At 37.1% G+C, this 23,356-nt stretch overlaps 1 protein-coding gene across 1 annotated transcript; it reads right to left on the bottom strand.

Moving 5' to 3' along the window:
* Positions 1 to 7,887: 7,887 nt before the first annotated feature.
* Positions 7,888 to 22,893, bottom strand: NDC80 (NDC80 kinetochore complex component). Its single transcript, XM_074146672.1, has 16 exons — positions 22,793 to 22,893; positions 22,258 to 22,344; positions 21,408 to 21,531; positions 21,104 to 21,276; positions 18,605 to 18,707; positions 17,663 to 17,752; positions 16,308 to 16,401; positions 15,041 to 15,147; positions 14,038 to 14,182; positions 13,550 to 13,755; positions 12,186 to 12,338; positions 11,814 to 11,903; positions 10,603 to 10,695; positions 9,020 to 9,150; positions 8,382 to 8,484; positions 7,888 to 8,010 (listed from the first exon to the last, which is right to left on the bottom strand). The coding sequence occupies exons 1-16, from the start codon at positions 22,891 to 22,893 to the stop codon at positions 7,888 to 7,890; spliced, it is 1,923 nt and encodes a 640-aa protein (XP_074002773.1).
* Between the last annotated feature and the right edge of the window lie 463 nt (positions 22,894 to 23,356).

Genomic DNA, 23,356 nt, shown 5'->3' with positions numbered 1-23,356 from the left:
TGATCTTACTCGGCAGAGGTGAGACTGACCGGCCATTAGTTCCCCGGGTCTTCCTTTTTTCTTTTTTGAAAATGAAGGTTATGTTTCCCCTTTTCTAGTCTGTGGGAACTTCACCAGACTGCCATGACTTCTCAAATATGCTGATAGTGGCTTAGCAACTTCATCTGCCAGTTCCCTCAGGACCTGCAGATGAATCTCATCAGGTGCATGTGAACTTGTGCACCTTCAGGTTCCTCAGATGGTCTCAAACTTGGTCTTCTCCTACAGAGAATGGTTCCTCATTCTCCTAGTCCGTCTTGGCCTTTTGCAGCTTGGGCAGTGTGACTAAAGCACTTGCTGGTGAAGACTGAGGCAAAAAAGTAATTGAGTACCTCAGGCTTCTCCATATCCTGGGTGACTAGGTCTCCCTTTTCCTTCTGGAGAGGACCCAAATTTTCCCCAGTCTTCCTTTTGTTGCCAACATACCTATAGAAGCTTTTCTTGTTGCCCTTGATGTCCCTGGCCAGACTTAATTCTATTAGGGCTTTAGCTTTCTTAACCTGATCCTTGGCTGCTTTGACAATTTCTTTGTATTTCTCCCAGGCTACCTGTCCTTGCTTCCACCCTCTGTAGGTTTCCTTTTTGTGTTTGAGGTTGCCCAGGAGCTCCTTGTTCAGCAGGCTTCCTGGCATTTTTCCCCGTTTTCCTCTTTGTTGGGATGCATTGCTCCTGAGCTTGGAGGGGGTGCTCCTTGAGTATTAACCAGCTTTCTTGGGCCCCTCTTCCCTCCAGGGCTTTATCCCGTGGTACTCTACCAAGCAGATCCTCAAAGAGGCTAAAGTCTGCTCTCCTGAAGTCCAGTGCAGTGAATTTACCATGCGCCCTCCTCACCACCCTAAGGATCTTGAACTCCACCATCTCATGGCCACTGCAGCCAAGGCTGCCCCAGAACTTCACATTCCCCACCAGCTCCTCCTTTTTGGTGAGAACAAAGTCCAGCATGGCACCTCTGCTCATTGGCTCCTCATCACTTGGAGAAGGAAGTTGTCATTGATGCATTCCAGTAACCTCCTGGATTGCTTATGCCCTGCTTTATTGTCCCTCCAACAAATATCGGGGTGGTTGAAGTCCCTCATAAGGACCAGGACTTGTGAACATGAGTCTGCTCCTATCAGGAGACATATAAATCATATACTTTGCCCTTAGGATAAAATATCCAAATATTACTGAGTAGGAAGAGTTCAAGTTGGATGACAAGTCATTCCATATCTGATTGCTGTAGAGTGTTTTTTGTACCATTTTTCAAAGCCGTATTTGGAAGGAGGACACCAGACTAGATGGATACTTGTAGGATTTAGTCTGGCAGCTACACTAGAATTATCATGGAACTTTTTGAGGGAAACCATAGCAATACCAGAGAACCTTGCCATTCACCCACCAGGAACAAATGACTGCAGCCAAAAATGCAGTGATCAGGAAATAAGTTTGGTAGCAATCCACTGCAACTTGTGAGTACTGGAGTTGATTCTCTCATGGGAAATGAATGAGGACAGCGAAAACCTTAAAAACTTTCTCTGCGAGACAAAGAAACATGATTCTTGAAGAAGTATGTGAAAACATGTATCTGACAAAGACACATCGGGAGAAAACACAGTTTTTAATTTGTGGAAAGGTTGTTGGGGTATAAGATTAATGTCTTTAAGCATTAACATTTCAACAGAATGCTGTTGCCGTTATGCTTGCTTTTTCTAAAGACTGGGTTTGAAGAAGTCCCTCCAACCACAGTCTTAAAAGTTATAAAGACTGGGATCAAATATGTCATTGTCTCCTGTATGATGGGTAAGAAATAGGAAAACATACATACTTTGTCACAGAAAAGGTCCTGATACATGTGTGGGGCATTATGCTTTTCAATTCAAGTGGACATTGCTGCAACAGGGTCTTACTGGAGTGTCTTTCCACCTTTTTGTACCTGAGCATCATTGCTACTCGCTTTTTCTCTGGAAGGCTGCTTCCTCCTTTTACTCTTCCTATCACCTTGGCTTTTGGTCCCGTTTTCTCACTCTTCCCTTTATCCTGGATTAATGGCCACTTTTTCCTGAACCATCAAGGAGTGCCTTCATCACCAGCTCCGGTAGCAGTAGATCCAATAGATCTACTCCAATAGATAAGGCTAGACTGGTTGACTGCTTTAGTCATTTAAATGCCTCTGCATGGCATTGCCCCATGCTCTGGATTTTGGGATGGTGGCACAGTAAACATTGCCCTTTCTTCCACTGTACATGTAAGCACGTATCACGGAGGTTCTGTTGTAGCACACGCCAAAGACAGCTAGGATTTAAGGAGCTTCTAGGCTAAGCATTTGTGTGCTCAGCACCCACAATAAAACACCTGAGGAATATCTTCTGAGTAATCAGGCAGGTGGGAAGGATTGATCTTTGCTGGTTGCTGGAAGAGATCCTCAGTGATGCTGAATTGCCATTCTCTGATTTCTTGTTTATGCCTTAACAATTTTGTGTATTTCAAGGTGGTGGTTTTCCTCTTTAAAAACCTACTCTTGTCCAAACAGTGCAACCTCTGGCTTTCTACAGCCCTGTAGCTTTCCCTTTCTTATCTTGTGTGACTTCACTCTGCAGCTTTCCTTATGGCTTTCTTACAACTGGTTGCCAAACCCTTGGAAGGGAAGAGAACAGAAGTCACTAAACAGTATTAGTCAAGCAGAGCTCATTACTTTGGTGTCCTCTCTGCACTTTGAATTTGTTGTATTGACCCTTGCTAGTTAAGGCAATTATCAGGCAGATAATTAGGACTGGTAACTCCAGGTCCTTTTTTCCGGAGAGAATAGCAGGAGACTTGCCTTTCAGCAGTGTTCTGTGTTCTCAGAAGGGCCATCTGATACTGATACAAAGGCATTCACTATATCCATCATTGTATGAAAAGTGAAAGTAAATTCCATGCATCTTGCTTGTTTCAAAATATTTATACATATTCCATCACCACCTCTCTCTTTCTACTTCGGAGTCTTGCCAAACTGGTGAATATTTCAGTGAGGTGAAATTGGAGTAACACACAATTTCACGTGCCTTTTAAAACGTAAGCCTCTGTGAAGTGTTCTTAAGACTAAAATGCTGCTCAGATAACAACTGTAGTTGACAGTGTCTTATCTCAGGGATGAGGTGCTAGGGAAAACACTGTACAGATGACACATCACAAAGACTCCTTGTTATTGCAAACCTGTTGATAAGGATTTCTGGAATGGAGGGACCAGCACACTCAATAATCTGCTAGACAGACCTGTGATCCTATCGACTCTGAGCAAATGCTGGAACTGGGAGGCCCTAATGAACTGGGGTTCACAAAAGGTCCTCTTTCCAGGGGGGAGCAGACCACAACAGACCTAGCATCTGTAATGTTTTATGTAGTACTTACGGTCAGGCCAGGGACATGGCCAGTCTCAAGCATGAGCAATGATCTAGAGCATTTTCTCTGCTTGGCAATCTTTACTGATGCCTGACTTGTGGTAAGTAGCAAGTGCCTTTTATTCCTCTAATAAATTTTTAATCTCCAAATCCGAAAAACAGACTGCAAAAGGGCAGGTAGATGCTCTTCTACCAGATCTTGCTGTTGCACTGATGCAAACTGACATCTGCTAGAAAAATCCTGTGAAGAAATCAAGTTCTATAGAAAAAGCCTACAAAATTATTTAAGAGTTTTCTCAGGCTGACTGAGCAGTCTCTGTCAACCTCCTGATACAAGACTGAAGATGTCAGTGCACTTTCTTGAGATATGACATTGGCTAAGGCATCAATAGTCCCTCATCCAATGAGGAGACTAAGGGCTCTATGAGTTTTCTGTGCTCCTTCCATTCCTTAAAAACTAATGGATTACCATCAAAAACTTTCCACAAGCACCCAAAATCTAGAACTCCAATGAAGATACAATAGTCTCTATGGTGGAGATCTTTGCAAAGGAAAAGACCTCAACAATAGATGATTTCATCACGCCAGGACTCTTTCACAGCCAGAAATCTGGAGAGAGCAAGTGTTGCAAAACCAGGTCAATTCCCTGTTCTATACTACCGCCAAAAGAGGAAGGTTAGCTGACTGGAAAGGAGACGTTAAGGTTTCCAGTATTAAAACAAAACAATTCTCCCTGAAAAAGAGTGAAAAGATAATACATTTAGTCTCTTCAGATTCTTTGCAGAGCTCAAAATACTTACGTACCAAATAATCTATGGAGTAGACATAGGCGAGTAGCAGTCAGTACCATTGTCTACGAGATCTCCATTGCTTTGCATAGAGTCATTTGGCATGAAAGACCATAGACTTACTTTTTTGCTACAGAGCATTGCTGCAGGGAGTTTCCCCTCTTCTGACTGAAAAGGCAATTTCTTCAGCTGTTGCTCTTTTTTTTTGGTATTCTTTCCAGAAATCAGAAGATAAAAATATATACATGGTTTTTTAATTCTACCACAAAAGGTGGAGAAGGGATGAGGATTCCCATTAAAGGCCAAAGTACACAAAATATTAGAAGTATCACAGAACCAACAGAGAACAACATATTGTTATCCAGCTTGGAACTAAAGACTTGCGCAGACATGCGCTACTACGCATTGGCAAAGCCAACGAGAAGGGTCCAAGTAGCCTCATACACGTGAGCTGAATGAACACTGCAAAGGTAAAAAAGCCTTATCACGCTCATGGTGCATTCAAGAAGTACTCCGAAAAGAACTACCCAGTTCTTGACAGTGAGGTGAGCTTCCGACAACAAAATTTGAAAAATAACATACTCCAGGGAAGAGAACAAAGCTATACACAGAGTTCTACCATGCTTCTACAGCATCAAGTGTTTTTTTTTTTTTTTTTTTTTTTTTTTTTTTTTTATAACTAGGTATAAAAAAAAAACACATCAGATGGAAGAATGGTCATGTAAAGGAAAGAGTCCTTTAATACTTAAGGCAGCAAAAGGTTGGCTGGGAAGATTAATGCCAAAGGGATACCTATGTGCATAAATCAGTTCTCAAAGTAGCATTCCTTAGAGTTTTTAAAAAGCCATCTATTTTTAAAAAGGTTAAGACAATTTTTATTCCTTTGCAGTTTATAGGAAATAGATGTTTTTCCTCTACACAATGCACATTTAACAGCAAGGACAGTCACAGAATTAGTATCTGCTGCTAAGATAATTACCTAGCTCCTCCAGGAAAATCAAAATAATTGTGCTTTTTATGTCATGTTTCTACACTTGCAGTAAGAATTTACCCTTCAGAGAAACAGATTTAATAAATTTTATTGAGTATAAAAATACATAAACTTAAGGCATATTAACTAAACTGTACAAAAGATACACTAGCAATAAATGAGGGAACTGTATCCATACAAAAGCCAAAAAAATTTACAAGTGACTCATACTACTGAAATGTGCAGGTGCCAGTGGTACATTCTGGTTAAGACTTTACATTCTGGTAAAAAAGAAACAAAACCAAAATCAAGAGCACTAATTATATTTGAGTGTCTATTGTCTAACTTCAGAAGCAATATTCCAGAATACAAATAAAAAAAAAAAAACTGACCAATTCAAATATCACACAGGAGCCATGTTCAAGAAGCACTGAAAAATTACCTCCATTTTAAGATGTGAAGACATATTACCTAGTAAACATTGGCTGATATTAATCTATTGTTATATTACAACATGAAAATCCCCATAGCATTTTACAGAACCTAGGTCAAAGCCTGGGCTGGTTCTAATGTCAATTTGGTTTAACTGACATACAGTCCCAATAACTTGTTGCCAACATTACATATGTGGACTTTTTACTACTCAGGCTACTTTAATTTCAGAATAATACATTTGCCAGTACATGGAGGAAAGTCGTTGTGACCTTGATTCTTTAACCCAGTATCATTGTGTTAATATTAGTCCTTGGAAGTGACATTTATTTTGCTTGCATTTACTCAAGCCAACTGACCAGTCCACGTGGCAAAGAACCTGCAGATACTAATAAACACAGAAACAGTCAGTTACAGAAGCAGAGACAAATGGGTATCAGGCAGCCAAGAGAGCACAACCCCTAAATAAGCACATATTTTAAAGGAACCTGATTATTCTGTATGATTCACAGTTTTACTTTATTAGAAGAACATTGCTTTATATAACAAAAATACTAGAAAGATCACAAAGGAAAAGAGTTTCTAGAGAGAAGGAACAGAGATTTGATAAGGATTAGGTGTAAAAATATAGGAAATAAAAGAGTTTGCAAAGGTAAAATGAAAGAGGACAACAGAAGAAAGCATAAATACTACCCACCTGTCAGAAAACTTTTATAACTGTCAAACTTTTGGAGTACAACAAAAGAACAAAAAGTTATAAGCTTAAATAACACCATCATTATCATAATATCTGAAACAAAATACTAATACCAGAGCCAGAAGATTCATACAGACAACTGAGTTTTATCTATGCACTGCAAAAATAGCCTAGAACAATTCAGTTTTTATTTGCAGTCTGTGTTCAGATGGTCAAATTTAAGTTTTGCTGTATATCCTAGGGATTTGTGTTTCATTCAAGAATTGTGTGTAATTATAGAATGAAGGAGCAACTTCATTTAGCCATCAGCTGCTAAAAGCTTTTGAACAGACTGCAAAGTTGTTTTTATCATTGTATATTTGAATCAGTGATATTTATCACTGAACTCTTTAAAAACACTCAAATACTTCCAAAACTTTTCTTAGGAAATACCATCATAAACTAAACTATTAAAGACATAAATGCTGATTTTATTTTTTTTTTTTTAAACACAAAAGTATATACAGAGTAGATAAGATACTACTTCCACATAGCACTGAACAAAGAGATGTAACATCTTCTTCAATGTATTTGGACTGGATCTCCCCATACAATAATTTTACTGCTACTTTCCTAAGGAAGAAATGAATCAAATAGAGTCTGTCCTACTGGTCTAACAAGAAGAATGCAAACTCATTTTAGACCACTTCAATGTATCCAACATTAGCCAAAACTACAACTCATTAGCTATATTGCCAGAATTCATATGTTGTCCTACTTGGAACTCTCTCTGGTACACATATTCAAGAAGTACAGCGAGGTTTCATCTGGGACTATGAGCAATTGAGGGACAGAACTTTGTTTTCAAACTGACTATGTTTATTTCTCTAGATTATTTACAAGACTACTGTATAACTTCTACTGACTACTGATCTTTACAAAGAGGCTTTTGTTAAAAAAAAAATAATATGCATGTAATAGGAGTCTCTGGGCAGTTTGGTAGATAAAACAAGCAGGAGACTGAAAGATGTTTACAGTTGGCTTGCTACTAAAAGAAAGGCTTGAGGAAGGAAGGATGCGCAGTCATACGTGTGTGCTAAGTACATACATATATTATGAAACGCACAAACAATACTCCAGGAAAGCGTAACTCTCTTCTCAATCTTACAAGTTTACAAAAATCACTAGTTATTTTTAAGCATCAGTATTTCATGTCGTCAGCACCCTCCGCATTTGTGCTGTCACTTCCAGTTTCATCTTTAAGTCCGCTCTGACTTGTTATTTTAACAGGTTTAACTGTACTCTTGTCTTACTAATGTTCCTAGAATAGCACAAATGATTTAATTATAAAGAAAAAAATGAAATTAAGTTGCTCCAAAGTTATCTTGTTTGTAATCATGCATAATAAATTGCAAGGAGGAAGTGTAAGCAAAGCCTTTTTTAAGAAAATGAAAATATATTGTTTAATTCTTTAATGTACTTGTATCAATAAAAGAGTTTCATAAACGTTTCCTTACACTTAAAACCAGTTTCAGTGCTAAACACAGGAATTACCCATCCTTTTAGAAGGCACCATACCAGAGCTTCAGAAAGGCAAAATTTTCAACTTCACCTTTTTGGTAATTACAGACTTTCAGCCTTCTTTTTATAACTGTCTAGAATTCCGGTCAAGATTGACAATAGGTCTTCAGACATGAATTCTTCATAGTCTCTGTCAATTTTCACATTCTGTTCATCAAGATATTTCTGGAAAAAAGTTATAGCAAGTTTATTAGAACTATCAGGGTCTCTGTTGTACTGGTTCTGCTAAAGCATTTGAAGCAGTCATTGCACAGGTTAAACAGTTTCAGTTAAACACTTCTCTGAAAGACATCTACCAGAAGCAGATTAAACCTGACAGGATGCTATTGCTGAAATTTAATAATAAATTCTGATTATTTATACCAAAGGATTTGTCAATAAATTTGTTTTACTAGGATCTACAGACTCAGTGCAGCAACCCTAAATAACCAATACTTTATTGGAAAGAGTAAGTTCTAATTTCCATTTCCAGTGTTTAACTGCAGTTGCAAATGTCTCTAGAAAGATTTAATTCTGAATATCAAATTTCAGTTTACCTCTATAGATACTACATGAGTAGCAATCACTTCTAAAAGACGATTCAAGTTATCGCCAGCTTTCCTGCTCTCTTCTGTTGTTGTTTGCATAACAACTTGGTATCTAAAAAATAAAGACACTCAGAAAGTCACATCCATAATGATAAAATTCCTGACATCTAAAACAATCACTTTACCAAGTCTGATATATCATCATGTTTAGCCATAATTTTTTCTATTAATATCAACTTGAACCACCTTAGATTTCTATATTAATACTCAACTTAGAAGAAAAAAAGGACAGTATTATGCTAACCGGTAATAAACAAAGTACCTTAGAGTCAGAATAGTCTTTCCAGACTTTAGAAAATGTAGTTGTCACATAAGTTTGGAAACAAACTAATTTCCTTACTAAAACCATATATATCAAAAAAATTACACGGAAAATGGGAGTTCTGATACAGTAGAGAAATATTCTAGCAAAATATTAAGTTTCGAGGAGAAACATTTTTCAATTGTGAATTTGTGGAATTAATATACCGAGATGGATACCTGCTCGCCAAGGAATTTTACATTAGGATTCAAGAAAATGTCTTTATCCTTAAAACACAGAAAAAACAAAATAAACTATACAAAGAACTTGAAATTATGGGCCTTACTGTCGTTGAAGATCATGTAATTCATTTGTGGCTTCACTGAGACCTTCATTGACACCACTCTCAAGTAATTGTTTATGCTTCTCTAACAATTCCAGTTCATTTGCACATTTTTGCTCTTCCTCTTCTGCCTCCTGTAAACATAAGGAAAGAGGAAAAAATAAATAAAAATAAATTGCATAACTCAGGAATAATTAGGGTTTTTTTTCTCCTTTATATTACCTGATTACATCCTGATACTTGAATTCAGAATTCACACAAGTAACTCCAAACTCAAAACTAAAAATGCCAAGGACATCCTCCCAAACCTAAAGTTTCAGGTATTTTCTGTATCGTCTTTCACCCAAAACCAACCTAACCTTCCCATCATTGCTCTAACAGTATTTCAAGGTCTGTGTTGCAGGTATTTTTCCTTCAAATTTCATCTCAAAAAGTGTTATTTACATACATACTCGAAATAGCTTAGAAATGGAACATCATGAACAACTGTTTCTACGTTAAAAAAATAAAGTCACATTTGAGTAAGAAAACCGCTTTTCCCTTTTGTGTCTGAAAGATGAATACAAAATGTATGTAATCATCTCTCCAGTGGCACTGTTGACATGATATTTGGCATGATTAAATGCACAAAACCAAACTAAATTCCACCATCAGCTAAACATGCAATTTTGGTGAATTACAGAAACATCATCCTTCAAAAATAATTTTAATACTTAATAATTTAGGTGTTGCGGATAGCATTTTAAAAATTACACAAGGAATTACACGAATATTTCTTATCATAACCATCCAGATGCAACTGAGTGTTTCATGAACTCACTTTAAGAAAAAAGCATATGCAACAGCATAGATGAAAAGCTAGATTTCAGGTGTTTTTGAAAGTAATAAACTAAATTAATTGCCTTCAGTCACCTAAGCAGGTATTAGCAATGAAATAACCCAGTTTTGTGGTTATAGCACAGAAATTTGGATTTGAAAGAGCAGGTATGTTAAACACTAGCTTAGTTCAAAAAGCATTTTTCTCCTGGGCACCGTAGCCCCACCAAAGCCATGCTGTTGGGAGGTACTGAAGCAGCCACTTAGTTGTTAACCAAGAGGGCTCTGTTTTGTTGCTAAACTACAAGTGAGGAAAAGGATAGGGACTGCTCTCCCACTGGGGAAGAACAACAAAGAAACAATTTCATACCATTAAAATATTCAATGTGCTTTTAGTCAAATAATGTTTTCCTTAGTTTTTAATGGGATTTACTAAAAACTGTAAGTGTATTTATTATATACAAACTGAATAGACAAGGCAGATACTGTTAACTCTGCTTTTATTCCTGGATGTAGTAGCTTGTGATTTACAGGATCTGCCAAAGTGTGATGCCAGATTCTCTTACGAGAAAGTGAAAACTGACTCACTTAAGGTAGCACTCAAATATTTCTGGAAAAAATGAGAAAGTCCTGCAAGAGGAATGGAAGGAGGCCAGGGCAGAGGTCCAAACAAACAAAAATACAAACCAAAAAACTTAGGTATAAATACATGGATTAAGGATAAGGATATCTTTAAGGATAAGCTGTCAACAACCTATAACAAGTTCTACCTTAAGCTTCTGATGGTAAAGATCATCCAGCTTTTCAGCTTCTTCTTTCAGCGTTTTCACACTGCTTTTCTTGTCCACTACCATTACATTAACCTAGAATGAAAACATGACCAAGAAAATATAATTCAAAAAGAATTCCAACATATAAATCCATGCCATCGCAAACAACATATGGTAGCCTAGAAATATTTAAATTGGGCCAGGCTGGGATGGTGTTAACTTCCTTCATAGCAGCCTGTATGGTGCTTTGTCTTGGATAAGTAGCTAAAACAGTGTTCATAATGCACCGATGTTTTGGCTATTGCTGAATAGAGCTTGCACAGCATCAAGGCTTTCCCTTTCTCCTGTGGCCTCTTACTGAGTAGGGCAAGAGGTTGGGAAGGTGCATACCCAGGAAAGCTGACCAAAATAGGCCAAAAGGATATTCCATACCATATAGTGTCATGCTTAGCAATAAGAACTGAGGTAGGGGAAGAAGAATGGGGAAATAAAATTCTCCTCCTTCCAACCCATCCTGAGCCCAATATTGCTAAAAATCTTCCTGATGACAACTTGTCAGTGATGGTAAGCCACACAACAGACTGGAATGGGCAACGTATTAAAACCAAACTGTGGAGGAATGGCTGAGTGAAAAAGGGCACGACTTGATTACAATGAGCAACCCAGTCATTGATAGGGATGAAAGCCCGGAGGAGGCTGTGAACTCTCCTTGAGAAACAGAAGTATGAAGAAGTAGCTACATGATAAGTAAGTGATAAGTGGTACTGCCTCCGGGAGATAGAGAAACATCTGCTGCACGTGGACAAGAGGTCTGCACTAATTGTGTGAGCGCTCTAGGCGCGTGAACAGAGACTGTAAGCCAATCGTATAATTGTTGCTAGCGCGTGCTCTGCTTGTCTGTCTTTATATACTCTGTGTGAACTTGAATAAAGTGAGAATGACCATACTCATATTGAGACTCATCGTTACTCCGGGTCCGTCTCCCACTCCGACACCAAACCTTTCCAATGTTTATGGTCAAATGTATGTCAGCTGCATAATCTTCAATGCAGCGAATACACAAAACTTCAACCAACAGAAGGAGACCCCAATTCTCACAATAAAAAAAAAAGCAACAACAAAATCAACCCAAACAAAAAACAACCCACACCACACTTCAAATGAGACCAGTAGATAACATTCTTAGATCTAATCTTCATTAATCAACACACCTGTTCCAAAGTATCTTCCAAAGTCATTTTCCGTTGAGTAGCATTCCTAATTTCTTCCTCAGTCTGGTTTATGATCTCCATAAGGGGAGCCTGTAAAACACATAAAAGAGGATCTGGCTAATGCAATTTCGGAGTTTGAACCAAGATGTACCTCAGTACATCTTCTCTCTGTCCTATTTTTATTTAGGCTGCTGTACTCTCCAATACCAAATTTCCTTCCTATACTATAATGTAGTTATAGCAATACATTACACAAGCTTTTCAATGAAGTTTCATGGAGAGGTTAAGAGAGACTGTTTCAACATTACCAAAGAAACACTTTTTTTTTTTTTGTGAGTGGTAACAGAAACATTCAGTATTGACTCTACTTACCTTGATCTGAGTTCTGTATTTGACTAGGCAATTTGGTCCTGCCTCAGGATTAAACTGAATCTCAAAGTCGTGGCCTTTGGAATTCTCAGCACTTACTGGAATTAATTTCAGCTTTCGAGCCAGTTTATGATACTCTGCCAGTTGCATTTCGATCTGTTCAGAGGAGAAAAGGGCAAAAATTGTAGAAGAAATACAAGTGAAAAATCTTGGCAAAAAGTATTCATATAGTACTTTAAACAGATTTCTGAGTTGCTCTGTACAAACACAATTCCAAGTCATGCCACAGAATGCAAGAGCTGTATGTATTGACAGTCCAGCAGTTTGCACTGTTTGGATTAAGTGCTGTTTTATGATTCTTTCAGAATTTGCTCTGCAAGGTTTCTCAGTGTGTACAAGTGGGACAGAATGGTTTCACCTGTGGTTTTCCCTACTCATCTGCCATATTTTTTTTCTTGCCTCAATTTTTGGAGGATTATTTGATAGGGAAAATAAAGCATGCTTGGAAATATTACAAATAACTAACACAGTGATCAGTCATGTTGATATGCCTTCTTTCATTGGTTTTGACAAGAAATGCCACATAGCCACGCATCTAATACCAAACTTTAACTTGAGTATACCTCTAGACAAAGCTTATTAAATGCTCTATTTTCTGATTAATGAGTGCCGCTTATACGCAAACAGCAAACAATGTAAGTGTTTTTTCCAGTTTTATGAGCTTCATACTTGCACAGTATGAGGAATTTAATACCAAGTCCTTGATAAAGTCTAACTGTGAAACGCACAACATATTTGAAACTTTTTTTTAGTTCTCCATCTAGGAAAACTTTTAAAGCCCATTACTTACAGGACCACATCTTTTCATTCAGTTTGAGGGAGGGAATTGAATTTGGCCCTTAAAATCTGTTAGAACTTCAACATAAGGGATGAATCTGGCCCTAAATCCATGCAGAGAGATTGATTCAAAGCACTAGTTTTGCATTACTTCCTTGCTATGAAATGTTAACACTAGCCTGAAATTGCTTGTGTTAGCAAAGCTATTTCAAGCTAATGTTATCAAAGCTCTTGATGCCGTGACAGTGAGAGCTGACAGTGGTGCATATTCTAGCTATGTCCCTTTTGATGCAGAAAAAAAATTGAAAACAATACATTTCTATTATGCTTAGAAAAGGGGGGAAAAAGAAAGAAACATTTTTTCAGAAATTGTAAACAGAAGCCGTTATGTCTTAACAGGCTAAAGTGACAAGATCTACATTGTTGTTAGATTATTTAGGAAAGAAGTTATCAATAGTCCAAGTCCCAAGTTTAAGTTTGCAGGATGAAAACAGATAGCCACCTCTCAGCACAGTACGGTTTTCACATACCGCCTCTTTATTCCTAGCATATTTTAGCTCTTCATTCCACAGCTGATGTTCTTCTGCTTCCACTTCCTTAGTCAGCTTGTTAATGGTTTGCTGCAACTCATTTCTCTCATGATTTATTCTCTCAATGTCCGCAACTGAGTACTTTTGGTTATCAAAGATGTGCTGGAGCCGGGCATTCTCCTGCTTCATTGCTTCTGCTTCCATTACTAAGTTCACAAAACATTTGTGAAATGGATGTAAAATACCAGCCTACATTGTTAAACTTAATCTCTCAGTATTTTTATAAGTAAAAAATATCTGTATTTCATTACTCTAGTGCACTAACAGCTATCAGCCAAAAAACCTCTTTATTAGCAATCCATTTTGTAAAGTTTATTTGTAGCATCACCATACACTAAATATCTCACCCTGTCCTGAAGCTGAGAAATACAGTTCTTTTAAACCTATTTCTAGTTTCACTATCCCATTTGTGACCAAGGCCTTCTTACCTGCTGTCTCAACTTCCTCATTAACACCTTCCATTTTTTGATCAAGGATGGCTATATGAGATTCCAGATTAGTCAAAAAAGCCTGGTATTTCTGGACATCTGCTTGAATAGATGATTTCAGGTTTCGTAGTGTTACTCTACGATCCTAGTAGATGGGTGGAAAGAACAACCACTATTATATTAATCTAAAATAATTATCTTATTTTCCAGACGACAATAGAATAATTGGACAACTTCAATAGTATAAATGTAAAATTAAAGAACTTTAATAAATGTTTATCCTTGTGATAGCCAAATCAAGTTAAGCATCTTTAAAATAATAACAAAAAAGGCTGAAAAGATGGTTTATGCCTTAATTCTTGTATTTCAGCATTTAGTCTCTGATTTGCATTAGGCATTGTATTAAGAAAGTTCTTGCTACAGGTTATTCATAACTTAAGTAAAATAGTACACAAAGGGCAGATAAAACTAAGGGCAAGGAAAGCTGGTAATACAAACAGGACATTTCACACAGCAGGCAGGAGTCTGAATTTGCCAGCTGCATGGCCACTAAAGCATTTTTAAACTCATGATGTATTAAAACCAGAATCCATCTTTTCTATAACAAAATATCTTCACTAAAATATATTGTTACCACTGAATCCCATGCTGTCATCCCCTAAGAAGTTCTCAGCACTTTTGGAAAAGGTAATGTTGGAGTTCAAAAAAAAAAAAAAAAAAAAAAGTGGTTCAAGTATTTTAATAATATTTCAGTCAATGTGAGGTCTTGTTACCTGAAAATATCTACACAATATCAAACAAAAAGTGACTGAAAACTCCACAGTAAATGCCTTGCACTAAAATGATACAGGAGTCTGTAATAAGCTGGTCTAATAGAGCACTGAAAATAATTTTTCATTTCTTGTAATCTATCATCAGTATCTTAGTTTAATAATGACAATAATGGTCAATAATAGAAAATTCAACTCTACCGTATAAACAAGCATAGACACAATTTACTAACCGGCTCACTTTCCTTTTCTTTTTCTAGTCTTGCAATCTCTTCATGAAGTCTTTTGTTGTCAGCTGCTAAACCTTCTATCTGGAATTCATCTATATTAAATAAATCCTCTGTGGGGAAAAAAAAGGAGGGGGAATGGTGGGGGTTACAAATTAATCTCACTGAATATCATCACCTAATCTAAATATCTGTGCTTTAGCTTCAGCACTGTAAATACTCATTATCTGGACAATTATTTTAAACTGAAAAAAAACTCACCCCAACAAAAAAACCACCAACAAACCCCATCTAAAAAAACCTTCGTTACAAAGCAAATAGACAAAAGCCCAAAACAAACAAGAATAGAAATTAGTTTTTCAGTCCTCATATCATAAGAGTTCAAAATTACTCCTGTGAGGTCAGTTTCCAAACTCTCATACAGCCCACACTATAAGGTAGTAGTTGTTAGAGAAGTTTCATCTGTTCCACCTTCACAAGGTAGTCTTATCTGTATATTCCTTTCTCATCCACATACTTCCTTGCTTCTTGAGACATCTTTTCCCTTACTTCCCTCAGCCTTTGCCAAACAATGGCAGGATTACCAGATGTTAGGGGATAAAAGTAACATTTATAAGTCTGGTAGCTTATGCTTCCTCTCCAGCTGATGGCGCCAGCTTGCAACAGAAGCGTCCTTAGTCTGACTTTCCATAGGAGGGCACAGAAAGAAAGAACTATTTTTCCTCCTTGTTCTCATAGTCTTTTTGTATTTCTGTAGGTAATGAAATGAATGAGTCAAAAAAACCCCAACATTTTCCATCTCCTTGAAGACAAACACAGGTGGATGCTGTCATACACGGGAACCTTCACAACGGTTTGGAACTCTAGCAGATAGCTTTCAGAGCTTTTAGAAGCTGAACTTTCTTCCTCATCAGATGTGCATCCTCTGGTAATATTTTTCTTTTTTTAATTGTTAACTTTGTCAGACAGAAACAGGAGTCATCTGCTTAGATAAAATTTGCACCTGAAGAACTGTATATTGCTTTTCTGTCACAAAGTCGTTAAAAACAATAGGGTTACACAGCGACAGCTAATAGCAAAGCATGACCTGTCTTGTCTGTACTAGTAACAATGCATAAAAAAAGAGAATTTAGTCAATGTAACCAAGAGGTACTTGGGAATTTCAGGTTCCCTTACCTCAGACCACTTTCACTTGTAAAATGAGCAAAACTGATGGTAGGAGAAAAGAAACCAGCAACACCATTAAATATTTTATTAAAACATGAAAACTTACTTAATTTTGACCGCACTTCTGCATCCAGTTCTTCAAAAGTATCACCCCCTTTCATGAAGTGCTCATAGCACTTCACAGTGTAGTCCAGGAAAAGCTGAAAACAATTTAAAAAGTTTTAATTCTGACAATTCAAAGGGCTGTAAAATATCTAGATGGTGTAGATCTACTCAACCAATGAAATTAAACAAACACCAAAAATATCTTTCACTAGTTTGACTGCACTTCTGTAAAAATCAACATTTTTCTGCCTTTAAACATGGAACGTCAACAGATTATATCTAGGCGGGAGGCGGCATATAGAATTCACATTAAGAAAGGTCTGGAAATACTTGATATATTTTTTCTGAGATACCTAATAAGGATAGTAGATACAATATTTAAGAATTTATTCTTTGGAATCATATGATCCTCTCAGGCTAGCTTATGGAAACTGTAGGTCTGTTTAACAGAACTCTTTGGTAAATATCACCACTATACTTCAGATGTGGAGATGTCAGAGACCTGATCTAGAATTAAAGAAAGGTTACCCAAAAGAATATACTGAACACTTTAAATTACAGATCTTTCAGAAGCAATTACACCAGTATTGTGAATTTTGTTTCAACATATATGTATAAGCATCAGTGTATAAGCACACATTTATTTTAAAAGCATTTTTACTTGTCAACTGTCAGGTTTGTAACCTTAGTTCAAAATTCTGATTTGATTTTTGCAATTTTCTAATTAAATTTTCTGGCACATCATACAACCCCTTTCAAACATCTGCTGTGAGTTAACACTGAGTTAAATTTGAATCATACTAATAACCTATGATAAATTAGAAAGAAAGCAAGCATCTAGATTTTTAAGTGCCTCAATTACATTGCCACCCTATTTTGTGACTAGGAAGTTAAACATTTTTTAAATTAAACCAATTTTTAAATGGTAAACAGAGTAGATATTGGCAGGAGCCACCACACTTATAAATAAGTCACTGTCTTTATACTGTACTGCTGTTAACCTTAGAAGACTAAAGAGAAATATACCTGAGACCCTACTAAGAGAATAAACAAACAGCATAATGACTCCCTTTCTCCACAAAGGAGAACAGAAACAGTAGCAACTTGGAGAATAAGGAACTTCAAATTAATACCCGGTCTTCACCAATAGACTGGCCATGATGCCTGCTAAGGGAACTGGCTGCTCAGGCTTTTTATATAATGCTACTATACTTCCCAGAAAATTCAACTTTATATAACTAAGCAGAATACATAAGTACATTTAAAATTGTTGTGTCATATATTTAAATTGTGTTGTCACAGTGTATGGCAAAATTCAGTTGAATAATTCTGATAATAATTTACTTTTTATGGTACCTTATTATGTACAATTCCATCATCCGTCTCTCCTCCCCAGCTCTGTCCATCGTCAAATGATGGTGCATTTTCCCTCATGGCGGCATATAACTGAAAGGCACAGGTGTACATACAAAGAGCAAGTGTCAAGATTCCCATTAGTATTCATATTAGATTCATGTTTATAATAAGAAGCAGAGTAATACTGGATTAAGATTTCAACAAGCAAATTGTAATGGTGCTGTTTTGGCATGTGACCAATCACATCAGGGTAATGAGCCTGTGTTACGTTGACTAAAAGCACAGATGAAGAGGCATTAACTGGACATTCAACATTGCCAAATTGCCTTCCTAAGCCAAATGTGTCTTTTCAGCATAAAGGATGGGATTTTCACGTGTGTCCAGTTCAGCAGTGGCAAACTTCTGTCACAGATTCCAAATTTTGCTCAGACAAGAGAATTACCACTATTAAAAAAACCCAACAAACACACACCACAAAAAAACCCCACCCAAACACAAGCCCCCCCACTTTATATAACAATCGCAGGACACTTGAATTATTGCTATTGAAAATTCCATCCTTAGACTTCAAATTCAGGAGAAGATGGCAGATGTCACAACAAGATCTGCCCTGAAGATACATGATTATACCCATTAACTTTTCACATTTTTATGTATGTTTAAGTTGTCATTTTTCCCCCCCCTTACTCATACAGAAATTTAACAAGTGCACACAGTAAAAAAAAAAAAAAAATTATCATAAGATAACATTAAAAACTCAGTTTAAAAGTTACTTAAAGTAAGGCCAAGGGCTAGCTCCCAGATGGCAGCTAAGAACACCTACCTTTCTCTTTACATAGAATCATAGCAAACAAAGATTTTTAGCGTTTAAGAGATCTTTATTAAAACTAACATGCCAGTCTGAAGAGTGGAAATATTTGGCTTAAAGAAGGCAAATTCTACCTTGACACAATCAATTAACCAAACCAAAGCTGTCACGATCTGAGGCCACGTGTGTGGTGCTCCCACTGTGTACATCGAGCTTTTTGACAAAGCAAAGGGGTACCTACAAGGCAAAAGAAAATACATTTTTAATAGCTGTGGCAAGCAGTGATGAAAACAAACCAGCACATTTTTACAGGTAGATCAATGCACAGAAGGAAGAACAAACTCAATTGTATTTTATACTCTATATCAAGGGAGATAAGCTGTGCTCTTACAGGACTATTTTATTCAATTATCATGAGCTTATAATTTTGTGATTCATAAAATCATAGAATATCTCAAGTTGGAAGGGACCCATAAGGATTGAGTCCAACTCCCTGCTCCTCACAGGACTACCTAAAACTAAACCATATGATTAAGAGCATCATCTAGACACTCCTTGAACTCTGAGGGGTTTGGTGACCATGACCACTTCCCTGGGGAGCCTGTTCCAGTGACTGACCACCCTGTCAGTGAAGAACCTTTTCCTAACGTCCAGTCAGAACTTCCCCTGATGCAGCTTCATTCCATTTCCTCACATCCTATTACTGGTCATGAGAGAGAGGAGATCAGCACCTCCCGCTCTGCTGCCCGCTTTGAGAAAGTTGTAGACTGCGATGAAGTCACCCCTCAGCCTTCTCCTCCCCAAGCTGAACAAACCAAGTGACCTCAAATGCCCCTCCTAAGCCTTGCCCTTGAGACCTTTCACCATATGTCGCCTTCCTCTGGACACACTCGAAGAGTTCAATGTCCTCCTTATACTGAGGCGCCCAAAATGGCACACAGTACTCAAGGTGGGGCTGCACCAGGGCGGTGTAGAGTAGCCTCCCTCAGCAGGGTAGCTATTGAAAAAATGATTGAAGAAATGGACTTTTTTTTTTTGCATATCGAAAGATTAGGAACAATTAAGGCCTCATACAAGACAGTGTAGACTATTCTTTCATATAGTCCTTAGCCTCTTCTTATTCAGCTTAGTATGTTGTCTTGGTAGCACCCGGATCTGTCTTTCTCCTTCTGAACCTACTATGGGAGAAGAGGTGGGCACTGCAGTACTAAGGAAAAAGGAGTGGCGTGCCCTGTGAACATGAGGTGATTCATGAGACAAAGACCTCAAAGGAAAAGCAACAAACAAAGGAAGGAGTAATAGTCCAATGGACAATGTTTAGACTTCAAAACGGAGTGTGCAAGCCTGAAGGATTTCCTAACGTATGAAAACAAACTGATACACAGGAGTCCACTTCTTAGAGGGCAGGATTCTTGCTTCCTGGGACAAGTGCATTTTGAAAACAGAAAAGCAACTGACAATCAGCTTAATGTCATGCAATAACAGAAAAGAATTTCAGAACAGCTACATATCAAAGTATTAATATTACCTATAAAAACAGAACACACAAAGGCTATACTGCTAATTACAGACATTCTCTCAAGATCTCCTACAGATCAAGGAACACAGGAATGTAGATTTTATTCCATCTTTAGACCTACAGCTGCCCAAGGTTATTTTAAAAATATAGGACAAGAAGCTACTGAAACTGACAGTTCTAAATAAGCACTCATGAGCCTTCTAGCCTGAGCATTTTAAAGTCCATTTTCTAACTCTCAAAAGGCTTAAAGTGATTTCTCAAAGTAAGTCTTTTTATCCAGGATTACACTCTTGGTGCAGCAGAGTATAGTCTCTTGAAAGCAACTTCATTTTCAAGATTTCAGCTAGGGAAGCAGTTTCAAGTGTTATAGGGTAAAACAAAATTTTATTAAAATACTGAGGACTGAACAGAAGAGACTTATACCTACATCTAAGGAGCTCTAGCACTTTGACACCATCATGGACTCAAATCCACAGAAGTAAAATGCACTTCACTTTTTTTTTTTTTTAAATGAAACTGAAAATTCACTGTTGTCAAGAGGCAAAGGATTTTCTTTCGTGGAAAGTGCCGGTGCATTAATGATTCCAAACACTAACTGAGCAAGATTAGAAATAAAACTCCCAGCTACTTAGTGTTTTTTTTTTTTCACCTCAGTGGTCATTTTTGTTATTTCCACCTGCTGTTTTGAAAGCAGAATGACAGAAATTACAGGAAAAAATATTTTTAACTAAATGAACTGATCCAACATTCTGAAATTGTTTGTTCTTGGATTTTAGCAGAATGAACCAGAAGAGTTGGTCAAAAAAAATCTGTGTCTATCTTTCAAAGTTTTACACAAGTAAAGATAATTAAATTTTACATTACAAGCAAGCTTCCATGAGCCTATAGTTCTGCAAGTTAGAATATAAAATGTATAGCAGAGTATGCGCATCAACGAGTAAACTTAGAGCTAAACAGAAGTGAAACAAAATAATCACAGCATTGTAGTTTCAGAGTCTTATCGGAATAAAGAAGCCTGTCCATTCTTCCCAGCTATCATGCAGAATTCTTAGCTTTTAAATTTCTAGCTGTATCATATCTATTTAGCAGAAAAGACTAACAATAATGATCTTACCCAAGTTCTTTGAAAACTCTGGGAATTTCCTCTTCAAATTTTGAGTCAGGCAGTTCGTAAGAAGGGCAGAGAAATCCATAGATAAAAGTGAAGATTTTTAAAAAGTCCTTAACCGATGGAGACTGTAGTGACTTCATGGAAACATTATGGGCGTAACCATTCTGAACAAGAAACTGAGAAAAAGAAACATGGCATATTATAATAAGATAATAAATAAAATCTAAAGTTGAAATAATGAAAAATAATTTTTTTTTGGTATCTGTTATGCCTAATAACAAACATTTAGAATAAGTTAATAAGTTACCTCACAAAGCTGCTTGATACATTGTTGGATGAATGCCTTGTCATGAAGCGGCCTGGGATCCTTGATCTTTTCTGTCCCGAACACACCATACTGACTGTTGCGTGAACCTCCAGCCCCACTAGCTCTAAGAACAAAAAATAAATACAGTTCTTGTGACAAACATTAAGAGAGTTCTTCTTTATATGTGTGAAGTCAGTACAATTGCTATTTTAATGTTTCTCTTGCATTTGTTATGCAAAGGGATGCCTGAAGGTTTGTCTTTGTTTAGCATGCTTGGAAAACCAACAAAAACCTGTAAGCTATGACGCACACATACGACAGAGGGAATACCGCATCCTAGATGAATATTTTCTTCAGTTCATTGAAAGAAAGTTTTGTAGAACAGAAAAACATCACAAAGATGAAGAGACAAAATGAGGTAGGTAATTGCCAATAAAGACTAAAGTGTTTAAGGAATATTCAAAAGGAACAGATCCCTGCAACAGTGGGGTCCTATGAAAGAAGATGCCCGCAAGACATTAGAACACAGAAAGCCATGAACTAAGTTGAAATATTATAGAATTTTGGAAGGTTTGCACCTTAGAAGGCAGAGTGTGCTGGAGATACCATTCTTCCTTAAACAGGCAAATGTGATTGAGGAGCAATTAAGGTCTGCAGTGCATATCGTTCCCAAGAGGAAGAAGAGCTCTCAAAGCAATTCCTACTCCATAGCATTATTGTTTAGTGATAAAAAAATGGAGGAAGGCAGACCTGAAGGTCTGCTGGCCTCAGATCCATTATTTCCTATAACGAAAATCTGTCAAGAGAAAAAAATTACAAAACAAGTACAGCGATCTAAAGCTATTAGTACCTCTTCCCAAAAAAGCTGACTTTTCTTTCTGAAGTTCCAGGTGTAGGTTTGCTCATGCTCAGCTTCCCAAATGTACCTCTGTCTTTCCTGAGGGATAGGGAGAAGGATTAAAGCAATTATTTCTACCATTTCATCTCTTGCTCATGTAACACACACATATAAGCCTAAGCATCTTCAGCATAGCAGCATCAACTGATTTTAATGCCTTTTGTGTCCATTCTCAAAACTACTTCTGCAATAAGATTTATAAGTATACATTTTATACACACACGCACCCAGCCACCTTCTAAGAAATATATAAAAAAAAGTGTTACAATTTGAAATGTGTCATAGATACACAAATAGGTTAAAGAAAGATTTTTGCAGAACTGGAGCACTTTTGCAAATATCCTTGGCTGCAGGGAGCTTTCTTTGGACTGCTCCTATTTTTTTTTTTTTTTTCAGTTGCTACTCACACACTCAAATACACTACACTAAATCTCTTCAGAGTTACTTTTGTATACCCATTCTTAGCAAGATGATCGGCAATACTTACATCTGAGGTGTTTGAAGACCCATCTTGTTGTTGTCCTGCACTCTCAGTGCCATCATAGATTGCCGACCACTGCTTCCGGCAATACTTGAGCTTCGCCTCATTGTGACTAAACTGTAAATCACAATTGGTCAGTATTGGAAATTCAGGATATAAGAGGATTTGCTTTTTTAAACACCATAATGACTTTCTAAAAGGTCAGAATAAGCAAAAGGAACTGTACTTTGGACCAAAAGCTGCAACAGTTTCTGGAAATACTGGGTTCTCTTTAAAAAAAGAAAAAAAAAAAAAAAAGTGGTGTATGCCAGACTCCAGATCTACATAGCAACAGCCACAGCCTTTCAAATTAACTATTTTATTGATGAAAGTGCCAGTGCTTGTTCCAAACCTACTATTTTGCCTTTATTTATATCTGATCATTTCTAATCTACAGGTTCCAGAAGTAAAACGGCTTAAGAAGTTTTTCAGTCCAATCAGCTGGGAGGAAGGCCACCCGAACATGGCTACTGTTTCTAGCACTTCAGCCATCCATCTATTCCTTATTCATTAATTCTGAGACCACTTATT

This window comes from Numenius arquata, chromosome 4 (assembly GCF_964106895.1).
Source record: "Numenius arquata chromosome 4, bNumArq3.hap1.1, whole genome shotgun sequence".
NCBI lineage: Eukaryota > Metazoa > Chordata > Aves > Charadriiformes > Scolopacidae > Numenius > Numenius arquata.
The sequence above is the reverse complement of the archived record's forward strand: the minus strand, read 5'-3'. Positions and strand labels throughout refer to the sequence as shown.